The sequence below is a fragment of the Eurypyga helias genome, unplaced genomic scaffold (genome assembly GCF_000690775.1).
Source record: "Eurypyga helias isolate BGI_N326 unplaced genomic scaffold, ASM69077v1 scaffold20625, whole genome shotgun sequence".
NCBI classification, from domain to species: Eukaryota; Metazoa; Chordata; class Aves; order Eurypygiformes; family Eurypygidae; genus Eurypyga; species Eurypyga helias.
Genome location: NW_010251044.1, coordinates 3,905 through 19,022, shown reverse-complemented (window position 1 = coordinate 19,022; position 15,118 = coordinate 3,905). Strand labels below are relative to the sequence as shown.

At 48.2% G+C, this 15,118-nt stretch overlaps 1 protein-coding gene across 1 annotated transcript in view; it reads left to right on the top strand.

Moving 5' to 3' along the window:
• Positions 1-13,811: 13,811 nt before the first annotated feature.
• LOC104509826 (UHRF1-binding protein 1-like) overlaps positions 13,812-15,118 on the top strand; it is a gene marked incomplete at both ends in the record, with an annotated part of 5,164 nt that continues 3,857 nt past the window's right edge. The window contains one exon of the mRNA XM_010151889.1: positions 13,812-13,974. Within this exon, the coding sequence (XP_010150191.1) occupies positions 13,812-13,974 (163 nt within the window). The remainder of the gene's footprint in view (positions 13,975-15,118) is intronic.

The following is a 15,118-nucleotide window of genomic DNA, read 5'->3' as shown; positions in this document are numbered from 1 at the left end:
AGAGAATGTCAGCAGTGAAGGGTGGCGAGGTGGAATGCTGTGATACCTGATACACCCCGCACGGCTCAGGCGCTTGGTTGTCATTTTCGCTGGGGTTTTGTCATCCAGGGGAGTTCATTAAAGGCGCTAAAAGGTGTGTTGAGTAAGACCATCATCCGGTGCTTCGTGTGTGTGAGGCTGCGAGTCAGTAAACACGGCGTCAGCCGCTGACTGGGGGGTTGACCTTGGGCAAGTTGTGGTGCCTCAGTTTCCTTCTCGTTTGAAAGAAGCGAGCCACATGCGAGCTAGCGGTTCTGGTGTTATCTCGCGGCCACGGGCACCTCCTCCCTCTGCGCTGCTGAAAGATGAGAATATCGTGATGAAATACAAAGCTGGCACGTCTCTGAGGATCACGGTGGAGGCACGGCAACGCACAGTGCTTTTCCTCTCTGCTCTGTGCGCTGCAGATGATCAAGTCCCTTCCATTTTCACCGCTGGAGAAGCTCAGGTTCAAAGCAAGGGGCTTGAAGTCACTTCTGGGGGTTTACGTGATGTTAGTGCTGGAGCAGGGAATTATGACCTGGCTCTCTGAGACTGGCAGTAAATCCTGAGCGTTTTGGGGACCTCCCAAGCATCCCCTCAAACTTTAAGGGAGCAGTCTTCTCAGTAACGTGTCTGGCTGTGGCGTTTCTGAGTCACTAGTTGCTCAGTCCTCCAGCTTTCCAGGCACTGTACCAAAAAGGAGAGTGATAGAGCCTGCTGCCTGAGCTGTTCAGAGCACTAATTTAAATGAATTTCTGCTAGATCTGACATCACAAATCTGAGCTTTCTGTCTCCTTCCACCCCAGACTGGCATGCTGGGCTTGTTAGGGATTCAGTCCTCTTGTCAGGAGGCACTGAAGTATTTATAACGATGAGAGGTGGATGGGAGGTCATTAATGGAGGCTGAGGTAGAGCTGGCCTTTATCTGGGTGCTGCTATACAATATATATATATTGTGTTACATTTTGTACAGTTTAATGTTGGGTAATACTTTGTATTATAAAAATAACACATTTTGAGCAGTCTAATGTTGGATAAAAGTGATGATGTTTTTCCATTTTGGTTTCGTTTCCTCTAAATACCTCAGCTTCACCCTCCCTTTGGGTCTTACTTTCAGCAATGCTCGTTAGCCTGGAAGAATTCTGCTACTGAATCATTAATCTGCCTTTATTTTTTGCTTTTGCATTTGAAATAATTCCTTGTTCCTCTTGGTATGTCTTCATTTGAAGTCATTTCTGCATGGGGTGTGCTTTTGTTCCTCTTCTGTGTGGGAATTTGCAAGGAATGGTCACGTGAGATGGCAAGATCAGGGAGATATGAAAGAGTTCCTTCACCCCAACTGTTGTGATTAAGGGAATCACATGTCTAATGGGATGACAGTGGCCACTTGCGGTGATCCGTAAAGCCGGGCTTTGCCATCAGTGACAGAGCTGAGCCGTGGATGTATTTTAGAAGGCTTAGCCTGTGTTGTGCTTTAGCAGCTTAAATTCCTAGAGCAGAAGAATCTAAAAACTTGTAGTGCTTTCACCATCTGTGCTGTTCACTCTTTTGTCCTATATTTAGCTTGGGAAAGAACACAGGTGGTTTCACTTTCTGTGTCCTGCACTGGCACGGAGCTGCGGCTCTGGGCTGGCAGATTCTGCAGGAGGATGTTCTTGACCAAACACCAGGCCTTTGCAAAGGGCTCGCCCCGTGAGCTGCTTGCGGCGTGCGTCAGCTTGGGGCTTGTGTGAACTCCTCTGGGGCTTTGCAATGAGAGCAATGCTGTGTTTTCCAGCCTGTAATTATTCATGGAAGCACATCTATTGCTTTAAAACACAACAGGGATTTGCCTTTACCTCTTTCTGCCCTCTTTTATTGTCTTTTTTTTTTTTTTAATATCACTCAGTAGAGCTGTAGTAGATCCTTGATCTCAGAGTATTCTAAAGGGGGTGTTTATCCCCATTTGGTAAGCTGAGGCAAGCCAGAGTGCCCAAACTTACTTAATGTAACACTCCAGGGTTTGAATTCTCATCACTGCAGTGTAAATTCTTATCAAAACTATGTTTATTTACTTTCATTAGGAGGCTTATATCCACTGTATCCATCTGACAGCTGCCTTGTGACATGTTCTTCGTTACACAAGTTAAAACGTGAGCTTGTGGAGTAATAGGCCATCTAATTGCACTCCTTACGTAGTTTCCAGAGGAAATGCAACGTGTAATCCTTCTGTTGGGAAGAAAACAATACAAGTTAGGTGGGGAAAAGAATCCAATAATAGCTTTGCTTGCTGCAATTCCAAAGGGCCGATGTGAAAGAGCCACTGAGTCAGAAGCCTCTGAAGGAAATAAAAGCTGGTGTCAGCAGAGGAGCTGGGGTGGGGTTTTGGGAGCAGGTTTGAATGCAGGGAAAGGAGCCCACAAGTGGTTCTTGCTTTGACAGGAGCCTGGGTGAACTTCAGGAATCCCTCAGGGTAGAGTGAGAAGGAAGCAAAGGAGAAATGAGAGAGGGAAGTTGGCGGAGGTAACACTAGCGCTATCAGTGAGAAAATAAAGCGGAAAACCAGCATGGGAAACAAGAGCTGTTTGCAGAAGAAAGAGTGCGGTGTGTGAGCCACCAGCCCAGGCAGCTGGCTGGGTTGATAGCGATATGTGCAACAGAAATACAGGGGGTGCTGGGCTGGTGCCTTTCTTTGCTAGAGCTGTGCTTGCTAACGGGGCCCAACACAAGCAGGGGCCCATTTCTGAGAGTATGAAGTACCTGAGTGCCACTGGGGTTTTGGTGTGTTTAATTCCCAGTCTGTTACACGGGTTTACCAGACCCGTAGGGTTTCAGCCACTGTTTCATGTGTAGGTCAGGACAGTATCAGCAAGGTGCCATGCTGCTGTGGAGCTAGACTGTGGATGGGATTAAGGCAGTGTTTCTAGCAAGGTCTTCTGTGTCATCTTACACTGTGCTTTGCTTCTCTTAGTTGGTTTGTTTCCTCCTTTCCCTGGATTTGGAGGTAGCTGAATGATGGGTAACGTTTTGGACAGTACAACCTTACCAATGAAGGCTGAATACAAGTTACCTTTGGCAGGCGCAAAGCTGCGCAGCCAGGTTTGTCGGTCGTGACGTCGGCTGTTACTTCTCCATCCAGATGACACTCGTGCAAGACGAGGCATGGCCGAAGTTTGCAGAACAGTCTTTCACAGCACAGTGTTGGGGTCACCTTTTCAGATAAATTAGATGGGCTTTAGGAACAGAATTTTAGAAAATCCTAGGAAACAAAAGCAGTAGCACGTGCAGGATGTAATACATTGATGGTTGTAGGTGTAGGTCAAGTACACAGCCAGAAAGAGCATCATGTAACTCCTCATACATTGTACTGCACCTGAGCAGAGCCTGTCCTCTCAGTTGCCGGTGATTTAGGTTGTATATCCCTTTTCCCAGACAAGATTGCCTTGCCTCCTCCCCCTTTTCATCTGCAATTGCACCTAGTGCTTGCAGGAAATGAAAAGCTAGTAGATAAGTGAAAATGTCCGGAGAGCCTAGAGCCTATCTTTAGTTTCTTCTAGATCAGTTCAGCAGTTAGGGACACGTGGGTGTTGCAGAATGCGCTGAGCTGGGAACGTGTGGGCTTCTGTGGGCTGTTGTTTCATAACCTGGATGTAAGAATGTCAGAATCCCTTCCTGGCCCTAAAAATGCATTTGGTATTACCCCTTCCACGCAGTTGTGCCACATGCAAAGCATTCAGAGCTGACCCCAAGACCCAGAATTGCTCTGTGCTGCGTGAGCCCTGCCTGTTCTGTGGCATTACTGGATTAGCTCTTCAGTTAAGTCTTGGAGCTGCTTGTGCCGCCGTGCTCCAAAATATGCGATTCCCTTGCCCGCCGTCCATCCATCTCTGGCACTGAAGACGTGCTGTCAGGCTAAGACAGGATACAGAAAGGCTGTTGCAGTGATGGTCATCCAGCTGTTCGGTGGTACCGACTCTGAGGTGGGGATGGCAGAATTGAGATGTGTTACCCTGAGGGGACCTATCCTCCTCAGAAAAGATGGGGACAAGAGGCAGGAGCAGTTCTTCAGCCAAGAAAATGGGATTCCCTCTCTGCTGTTGAGGAATCTGTGAGATGGGCTCTGAGCCTAGCACTGGCCAGCAGGTCAGCATGTTGGCACATACACTTCGTTTGCCCAAGAGGTGTGGGGCATCCCGAGGTCCGAAGAGCACTTTTCTCCCCTTGGTGCTTAGGTTTCTTTGCTAAACACTGCACTCTGCAAATCGCTGTAAGAAAATACAGCCCGAATTCTCCGCTTTGTTTGCCTCTCACACATCCTGAAGTGTTCTGCAGCATCGTGGCGTGCTTGAGTGCTGAGATCCAGCTGTGCCCTTGCTGCGACAGTCCAAGTGACAGCACACTCAGCTCGTAAGATGTGTTGGAAACCCTCTGATGTAGAACGATCCACTGGCAGTACGTGTGCTTACCACCTAAGCCTTCAGGTTTCTCCCAGTTTCCTGACCTTGATTATAGATTAATTGGGAACAATTTAAAGAGGGTGATGGGTAGGGAGGAAAGCAAAGAAGTCTCATCTGGGAATGGCCTGAGGAAGCTACAGAATCATGGAGTCATTTGGGCAGAAGGGACCTCTGGGGAGAACCTTTGCTTGGGTCAATCTCTTTGCTAGAATTGAGACCAACATTGCAATTTTTGCTTTAGTTGCTGTAATATCCTTCAGTGACGAGGGCAGTGTCTACTGCTGAAGATGATAATTTGTCTAAAATAGCTGTTGCAGCTGTGGGAAATACGTGAAACCACAAAGCTGCTAGCAGTTAAAAAACAATTATAAAAAAGCCATTATTTTTCCATCTGCAAAGCGTTCTGTTCCCGCTTTTCAGTGCGTTCTGTTCAGCCAGGTAATCGTTTCTTTGGTACCCAAGTGCCACAAAGCACACGAGTTGGAATCCAAAGCCTGAAGGCTTGAAAAACAAATCTGGTACCTAAACCCCCAAATAACCCCTTCCTGCAGCCGGGGCTCGGGCAAACAGCGGCAGAGAGCAGCAGAGGAGGGATGTGGCTGAAGAGGACTAGAGCAGCACAAGTATGTTACAGGGAGCGGGTAACCTCCTTAAGTTCTACATCTTGATCGTCCTGAGGCTGAGAGCAGCAGGACACACTTCTCTAAAGGGGGGAGGGTTTGGGGACTGTGCTGGTTAATTGGGTTAGAGTTAGTTTTTTCCACAGTAGCTGGTATGAGGCTGTGTTTTGGCTGTGCTGAGAATAATATTATACTACTGCTTTTAGTTGTTGCCAAGCAATGTTTATGTTGACTCAAGGACCTTTTTCAGTTTCTGATGCTGCTCCTTCTCCACGAGAACAAGGACAGAGGTCAGCTGCCCACCAAGCTGCTCTACAAGAAGCTGGGAGGGGACACAGGCCGGACAGCTGACCCAAACTGACCAAGGGGGCATGAAATGCCATAAACTGTCATGCTTACTGTGAGGAAAAGGAACTCTCTCCCACTAAAACCCAGCACAGGGACAGGTGGGAGATGCCCGCAGCCACCCCACCACAGGGCTGTGTTGGGCAAAGCGTGGGGTTGTGTCTGGAGGGCAGCCAGCAGCGTGGTCCTTCGTGAAGCAAGTTGCTTAATCATGTGGTGTCAGAGTTTCCCCAGTGCTTAAGTAGAGATAATACTAACGAACTACTTCGTACATTGCTCTGAATAGCTCTGGGAACACGGATGAATAGAAGCAGTTTTGGGAATAGAGCGGAAACAGTTTGGAGCAAGAAAACTCTGAGCTAATCTAGAAGAAGGAAGCTTTGTCAAGTCCCCTTCCCAGTGGTGGCTGCTGTTGTGCAGGCCAGCAGGCAGAGCTGAGGTTCTGCCATGAGCGTATCTCAAGTTCTTACACGCCATGTCTGGCAAAGCATGGGTATGCAAACCCTTTAATTTGGAAATTGCTTATTTTCCTAGTACCTTTTGATGGCTTTTTTTGCTTATAAAAATGTTAATGTTGCGGAATTCTTGATGGAAAGGCAGAACCCCAGGCTATTATGGAGTAAAGTAATAAACAGCTGCCACTTCTTTGTTCCAGACAGGGGTGGGAAAAGCGTGCACACATAGCAGGACGTGGCGTTTTCACTTCATCTCTAAAATCAGGGCTGCTATGCTGCAGTTTACCAGAAGAACCAAAATGTCAGTCTTCCAAAGCATGTGTCAGCTGCTGGATGCAAGGTGTTTCCAACCACTTCCACTCTGCTTTGAGAGGGGAGCGTGTGCCATTTCTGGAATGCTAAATAGACTCTTGTTGGAGCAAAAATGAGCTGCGATTTGGTAGCTCAGGAGGAAAACGTGGCTGGGTATATCTTCACATCAGCTGCTGGGATTTGCAGAGCCTTGCGCTGGCTGCGTGGGCCACACCACTGCTGCTCTCGAGACAAAGCCATGGGTCGGGAAAAGGAGCCTTTAAACACAACTCTTCTCCCCTTGTCTTATTTCTCCTAGACACTCTGAGCTCTTACCTCCTGCAGCTGCTCAGTGGAGTTGAATTATGCAATAACCTGCATTTTTCTATAGGTGGGAAACAAAAATGCAGATTGGATTGCCAGGTGAATTATTTCTTAAAATCTGAGAAGTGGCGCTTCTGACTAGTTGTGGCGGGGTGACCCTGGCCAGGCTGCAGTTCCTCATGAACTGCTCCAACGTGGGTCCCTCCCTTGGGGTGTCATCTTTCAGGAGCAGCCTGGGCCCCCCTGGGGTCACAAGCCCTGCAGCAAACCTGCTCCAGCCTGGGCTTCTCTCCACAGGCCCACAGCTCCCGTCAGGAACCTGCTCCAGCACGGGCTGCCCACGGGGTCACAGCCTCCTTCGGGCACCCCCCTGCTCTGGTGTGGAGTCCCCCCTGGGCTGCAGGTGGATCTGTGCCCCTCTGTGACCCTCCGTGGCTGCAGGGGCACAGCCAGCCCCACCATGGGCTGCTGGGGAATCTCTGCTCCAGTGCCTGGAGCACCTCTTCCCCCTCCTTCCTCACTGACCTAGGGGTCTGCAGAGTTCTCTCTCTCACACCTTGTTCTCTGCAAAATCTCCTCTCTACAGTATTTTGTCCCCCTTCTTAAACATGTTATCCCAGAGGTGTTATGACTGATGGGCTCAGCCTTGGCCTGTGGCAGGGGCCCGTTTGGGGCTTTGCTTATGTCAGATACCGGGTAGGCTTCCAGCAGCTTCTTACAGAAGCCACCCCTGTAGCCCCTCCGGCTACCAAACCCTTGTCACGCAAACTCAGTACACTAGTGCATTTATTGATAGGTTTCTTCCTATTTTTCTTTCGTGTGTTATTGTTTGCACAAGCTTTAGTCTTGGGAAGTTCCCTGGCAGCTGAGGAGGGTTTGCATTCCAGATTTCAGAGTGGGGGCAGCTGGCATTTAAACTTTACCGAGCTTCCAGCTGACGAGCTAGAAATAGTAAAACAGTTCCTCAGCGAGGTGGAGTTCAACGCCTGCCAAAATCCTGGCCTCTTTTCCTTTTGGACTAGTTGATTTGCTTTACAGGTCTCCTGGCACCAAATTAGTTGGCAGTGGGTGTGGTGCCCGGAGCACACCTAGTCTGGGGCCATTGCAGTTTTCCAGTATCCAGAGTGCCTGCGTCATTTCTGTTTGGGACAAGAAAATGTCCCCAGGGGTCTGAGTTGGCGGGGAGGCAAACTTCAGGAAGGAGTGACCTGGCATCCGTGTTCAGTCTCACTCCTGATTGGTTTGGAAATGTTGATTTTCTTCTGCAAGTTTACTTTTTAACTGAATTTCAAAGTCTTCTTACCTCAGCCGTCTTGTATTGTAGCAGACAACTTGGAGCCAACTGGCAACTGATAGAGACGTTTTGTGGCCCATGTGAGACTGTGTTTGGCTTTGGGCGGTTGAGTGATCCGGCCTTCTATTCAATGTGGTTGAGGCTTGGAAAAACAGAATGCTGATTAATTTAAAGCCACCAGTGGCATGTGTATACAGGCACATCAGTGCGGTTAAATCCACCCCGATAAGGAGCCGACCTGTGCTAAAGGCTGATACCAGGTTACATGGGAGAGTGCACAGAGTTTGTTTTGTAGCTTAAGTACGGCGAAATCATCAGGCTTAGTGCAACGGGACCTCTTTGTCCACAAGGAAAGTGCTATCCATCTATCTAGGGCACACCAGTGCTGTGCACGGTGTAGAGCTGGAGCTGTGGAGATGGTTCTTATTAGCAAGATGTGATGTTTTCCATCTTAGAGAAAAGAAGGCTCTGGGAACACCTTAGAGCACCTTCCAGTGCCTGAAGAGGCTGACAAGGAAGCTGGGGGGGGCTTCTTCCAAGGGCAGGGAGTGACAGGACAAGGGGTAACGGGGTTAAATGGAAAGAGGGAGATTGAGATGGGACATCAGGAAGGAATTCTTCCCGCAGAGGGTGGGGAGCACTGGGACAGGTTGCCCAGAGAAGCTGTGGATGCCCCATCCCTGGGAGTGTCCAAGGCCAGGCTGGATGAGGCTTGGAGCAACCTGGTCTAGTGGAAGGGGTCCCTGCCCATGGCAGGGGGGGGGACTGGGTGGGGTTTAAGGGCCCTTCCAACCCAAACCAGTCTGGGATTCTGTCTTGTAAACAATGGCTAGTTTGGTATTGATCAGATTCCCTTAAATTCTAAATGGCTGTATATCAAGTTAGTATGATACCAAGAAGATTAGTTCCAGATACCATCTAATACTGTGCACAAATTAGTCTCATCTTTTGCCAGTTCAGTGGGTTTCTTTTTCTTGTCTGCAACGTTTAATCTGTCTTGAGTAGTACCGTGCATGCTCACCAGACAGATTGTTTCACAGTTATACCAAAAGCTTAACTGAAATGGCTTTTCTTCCTAAAAGGGATTTTACTTCTCCTATGTGTCTTCAAGGCAGCGATTTTTTCCCTTTTCATAGAAGTTTTGATCTCTTGCCCAGTTTTATTTCCTCCAAAACGATTTTTCAGTTCATTCTCAGACATGTGTCTTGCAGTTAAAGCTTCTGCTGCTGTCTTCCTTGAAAGTTTTCTTGTATTTGGAAGTCACTGACCTTTTCTTGTACTAGTCATGAACCTTTTTTCCAAGTAAACATGCTCTTTGGCTCTGGAAATAAGAAGTTTTAATATGAGGGGCAATGACCCATCATGGAGATTTTTGCATTGTAGAAGATCTTCCCAAGGAAGATGGAAATCCCGTTAAATGGCCTGTCCAAAACCTAACCAAAATCTCTGCTCTTTTGCCATAGTTGCTGAGATTACGTATTTGTTTTCCAAATTAAAGTGGAATATCTTCACCTCATCCCTTGCTGTTATCCTGATGAAGGCAAGGACCTTGTCTGCAGCACTTTCCCTGAGGCCCTTGGTATTGCTTGTCTGTTTTCACATTGCAGCTGACAAGTTACCCTTTTCCTGGCGTTCTTGTCTTCCGAGTATTTTTCCATCTGCTCTCTGCAACTCTGGCTGGTATTGCAAGCCATACAGCTACTTGCTTCTGCCAATAGATGATGCTTGTCGTTAAGTAAAATCAAGGTCACTGGAGTATGCTAATTAGTTCTCACATGTAATAACCATAGTAACAAAGATATTAATAGAAGTAAATGTGTTTAGCTGTAGGTAGTGATTACGTACAATAGGCAGTGATTACTGAATAACTGCAGAAGAAGCTGAGGCAGAAAATCTAGTTTGAGTGTATGGAGCTACTGACAAGAGGCTTCCCTTACCACGTGGCAGCAAGATAATCAAAGATGGATGTGAAAAGAAGTTTTATGATTTCAGGCATCTTCTCGTGACATTATCTGTCTATGCGTTTGCTCAGTTGGAGACGGTGTGACCAGACAGCTACAAATGTGAACACAAATTTATTATTTATGATTATAGCCTGGCTTTGGGCCAGCAATCAGATTTGGACAAATTCCATCTCGCAATCAGTGAGTTTGGCCCCTGGATATGCAAGTTGGTGAATCAGGCGGTCGTTCTTTTAGTAGTGACATCATTTTTGATAAATATTTAAGCTGATGATTGAGCAAATAAACTGACACTTCTGTGCCTTCCCCATCTAAAACCTGAAATGAGGCTTCAGGGCAAATCAGACTGTGCCCTGTCACTGGAATTGTCCAAGGCCAGGCTGGATGAGGCTTGGAGCAACCTGGTCTAGTGGAAGGTGTCCCTGCCCATGGCAGGGGGTGGGACTGGGTGGACTTTAAGGCCCCTTCCCACCCAAACCACCCTGTGATGACCTCGCAAATTGCCAAAGAAAGCCAAAGGTTTCTCTAAAGCTCATCATTCTTATAGGACAAATCCCAAGAAAGGCTGGAGGCTTAAATTGTCAGGATGGTGTTAGCATCCGTAAGTCTGCTGTGAAATCAGGATAACGCTGTTAAGGACTGTATCTGTCTGCTTCTTGTGGACATGGGCTGAGAGCCCTAAGAACTGTCACCTAAAAAGAAGAGAAACAGTGGGAAACAGACTTTAGTAGGGAGAACGCTTCCCTGCAAATCACTGGGCGAAGAGGCTTGACCTAGCTGGCCTTCCCTAGGTACAGTTGTTAGAAGCTTCTGGCTTGTATTTCCCACGGCCTTGACTGTGAAGACGGCAAGACCTTCCTAGCCAGCTGAAGGCTTTCTGTGGGTGCTGGTGCTGCGATGGTCCGTTTGGCTGTTGTGCCGCAGATCAGCTTCCAGCTAACAGGCACAGGGTAGGGTTGTTGGATGCGTGCGTGCTGCTGTAAGTGTACACGCGTGCAAAATGCCCTTGTGACTCTGCCTGACAGTTCCATAGAAGGTAGAAAAAAGGTTTTCTGCTTTGACTTTTGTCATGATAATCCTGGCAAGCTGAAAAGGAGTGCTGTCCTTTGAGTTTACTGGCTTTGTGGGACTTCTGTTAGAGTTGCTGCAACTATCTCACACTGTCAGTTTTCCTAATAGCCATTTTCATTCACTTTCCTCTAAGCCAGCAATCCATGCTGCCAAAAATGTTCCTGTTGATGAGTATGAATGGAGCAAGTCTGCCAGCAAACATCTAAAATTGACTGCTCTCACTGCTTTTTCCTTCCCCTGACAGTGACCCAAGCAGTTCTTTTAAGAAGTAATGAAGATTCGGCATCAATGAAATCCTGAGTTTGCAGGCAGACTTCGTCTGTTTTCCTCTTGTAAGCCCCATGTGACGTGCTACATGCCAAATCAATGTTCAAAATGTCATAAACTTGAAGATATTCCATTGGATGATCTCGGATTCCTTCACAGGGGAGAAACCAAGAATAGAGGACTTGCTAATAGGCGTAGCTTTGGGAATTTTGACTGTGTGGTTGAAAAGAGAGACCTTGTTTCAGTTTTAGATTTTTTGTTTATGAAACTTGCAGCTTCCGTTGTCCCATCATCCGTGGGGGTCTGTGACCTCTCCTTTGGGAGTGGATGGTGCATCTAGGACGCCTCATGGAAAGGATTCTTCTGTCGAGTCTGGTAGTACTCATGTTTTCTTACCTGTTCAGCGGGATTTCTGCAGCCTTGCCCTGTAGATGATCACAAACAGCTATTTGGTTTTAGCTGGGTCAGATTTCATACCACTCTCCACCAGTGTCCTGTTTCACAGCTTTAGCATCCGTTCCCTCTGTTACTGTTGTTTTGATACACATACAGACTAAATAAAAGTAATGCCCTGGTTTAGACATGTCTTTGTATTTTGCTTCTGCATTACCAGCGGAAAGCAGCTTCCCCAGCTAAGCGTACTTAGCCCGGGATGGGGATTTGTGGCACAAGCGGTTTGATCCTTGCCTCACAAGTGTGAGAAAGCTGCTCTGCGACTCAGCCTCTCCCCACCTGTAAGCTCATCCCTACCCAGAGCAGCCCGTGAGCTTAACAGCGCTCAGTGTACCTACCTGTTCAGCCTGTCGTTGTTTTGCTCTTGGTGCCCAATCCCGTGGACATCATTACAACAGCTTCCAACAGAGCTGATTCACTAATGCAAGACATGGACGCTCATGTGTTGCCTTTGGAGGTATGTGGTCTGGTTTTCAGCAGTGTCTGAGCTTGAGGGTGCTCCCAACAGGACTCAAACCTTGCAGACACTCAGCCTATCCCTGCATCTCCCCTCCAGTGGAGCAGCCGCTGCGGCACGCTCTGGAAGATGTTAGCTCGTGGTGCGGATGCTGAGAAGCAGTGTTGAACTTGGCCGCCTTCCTGAGTGTGTTTGAACAAGAGGGCCTCCGGTTAAAGGGAGTAACAAGTTTGTGGTGAACGTGTCAGCCTGAGATGCTGGCAGGTGTGTTACAGACTCGGTCTTTCATCAGCTGTCAGCGTGTACCTTGGGCTCAGGGGAGGGAGGTGATGGCACAACACAGCAACTGTCTGACTCTGCCATGGCAAGGATCATGGTAAAAAGCAGCAGCAGGCAAACTGGCCTACTTGTCTGTGCCACCCTCCTCTGCCAGGACTTGCTGCATTGGTAACATAGGGTTGACATCAGTGGCTCTTCACCATCCTTCAGACTTTCTCCTAACAGAACATTTGTGTTGGAAAGGCACTTGTCCTCCAGGAAGCCCTGGGCTGTCTGACCAGCATCTGCTCTGGCATCGCAGCCAGTTTCGTGCCACATCTGGTGCTCCTGCCGTGCATCAGCTGCCATCCCGGAGGTGTTGCTCTGGTTCCTCCTCCCCTCTTTTAGCAGTGGCTGTTCAAGACACCCTTCGTGCCTTTCACGGAGAGGTGGCCCACGCTGCTGGTGCAGGGGAAGGAGGGGGAATGGCAGCGTGTGACTGACCGAGACTAATCCTGCTTACGCTGACAATAGGGTCTTTCTTTCTCTTCCTCTTTCTGGACCACTGTACAGAATCAGAATTAGCATTAGCATGGAGGAATGTGTGGAATAAGCCCTGGCTTCCAGTAGCCAGGAAGTTGTTTGGCAGGACGTCTTCAGCTTTGAATCCTGTGACTGGGGAGTGCAGGCTCCCTCGCTGCCTTGGTGGCAGCCCCTTCTGCGCAGAAGGGTTGTTTGATGGTGACAGCTGTCCCAGAGAGGTATTGCAGGCACACATACAGCCTCTAAACTGGCTCCTCTGGTTCCTTAGGGGCCACGGTGTTTTTAATAAAGCCAGAGGTCTCCAGATCTACGCCAGAATACACCGCTCTTGAGCAGTGAAGTGTTTCATCCATTGCATTTAAGTCCCAGGCACATAATGGATCTGAAGATATTAAGCTGCGTACAAGGGAGGTGGAACAGAAGCCCTTGGGAGGAGGAATTGAAACCAGAGAGAGCAGCAGCTGCCGGTTGCCACAAGGAGAGGGGGACGGGAGCTTGGGCTGGTCACTGGGGAGGGGAGTTAAGTTGCATGCCTGGACCTGCTGACCAAAGAGCAGGCTGGGTTGTGAAACTGGGCTTAAAGAGACAGCCATGAAAGTAATTTATTAATGATCAAATCTTCAAAAAGCATCTAGATTATTAAACTTTACACCGTTGATATGGGAGGTCCAGCAGGACTAAAATTGCTGATCTGTTGCACTTTGGCTATGGCTTTCTTGCTTTTGTCCTAGGGCAGTTTTATAGGTTTCCATGTTCCCAGTGCTTTAGAAGGAATTTTCAGTTTCTCAAAGTTGAATTTGATTTAAAAGAAACAAACAAATTAAAGTCCTTAAAATGTCAAAGTGTAAAGATGTTTTTTTTTTCTGGAGCAACCAACATGCCCTGGGTTTAAAAATGTCAGAAAGAGTTTACCAAAACAGCAAGCAGATTCTTAAAATAGTTCTCTTAAAGGCTTCTCTAGTCTCAGCCGCTTTGCTGGGGGTTGGTTTTAGTCACTTCTTTTTTTCTCTTGTAGGTTTACCAAGAATCTCTCTCCAGACAAAATCAACCTGAGCACGCTGAAAGGGCAGGGGCAGCTCACCAACCTGGAGCTGGATGAAGAGGTGCTGCAGAATGTGCTGGAGCTGCCCACCTGGCTGGCCATCACTCGGGTCTACTGCAACAAGGCGTCTATCCGGGTGAGCGGAGGCAGCCGAGGCCTTCCGTTGGCAGCTTCCGTTTGTCACTCGGGAATTTCTGGTGAATGACCACAGTGCACACGTAGCACCTTGTGCTTTAGGTGTGAACATTTGCCACTTGAATGCTACGAGACAGCCATGGCGGTTTCACCAAAGACAGCCTTTGCCAAGCACTCTGCCCCCGTGGTGGCTGGCAGCAGATGGTAGAGGATGCTGAGAGAAGCACAGGACAAGTGTGCTGTGGTCCTTCCTCACCTTCCGGTGACTTGTTATGCCAGCAGTGCGGTCTTTGTGTTTAACAGCCGCTGATGAATTCCCAGGAATTTGCCCAAATGTTTTCTGGACCCACTTACTTATTTAACATCCAGAGTGTGCTACAGCAAAGAATTTCACAGCTTAACTACATCTGCTTTTGTTTGTATCAAGCCTGCATATACTAGTTACAGCTGATAACCTGCTGATACTGTTGGAGAAATAGTGAACAATTGTTTGCTGTTCATCACATGTATGTCACTGAGAATCATAAAATCTTGTAGGTTGGAAAAGACCTTTAAGATCATCAGGTCCAACTGTTAACCCAGCACTGATAATTCCATCACTAAACCATGTCCCTGAGCACCTCGTCCACATGGCTTTTAAATCCCACCCAGGATGGTGGCTCCACCACCTCCCTGGGCAGCCCGTTCCACTGCCCGACAGCTCTTTCCAGGAGGAAATTTTTCCTAATATCCAGTCTAAACCTCTGCTGGTGCTACTTGAGGCCATTTCCTCTTGTCCTGTCACTTGGGAGAGAAGACCAACCCCCACCACTGTGCACCCTCCTTTCAGGGACTTGCAGAGAGCGATAAGGTCTCCCCTGAGCCTCCTCTTCTCCAGGCTGAACCCCCCCTATACAGTTGGCCTTGACCCATTGATCCAGCCTGCCCAGATCCCTCTGCAGGGCCTTCGTGCCCCCAGGCAGATCAGCACTCCTGCCCAACTTGGTGTCATCCCCAAACTTACCAAGGGTGCACTCAGTCCCCTTGTCCAGATCATTCGTACAGATATTAAGTAGAACTAGATTTTACAGACCTCTCTGGCCATTCCTTCCCATTTCCCTGCTGGTTTGCTAGCAGCAGAATTTTCTGTCCCTTTCTTCATTCCT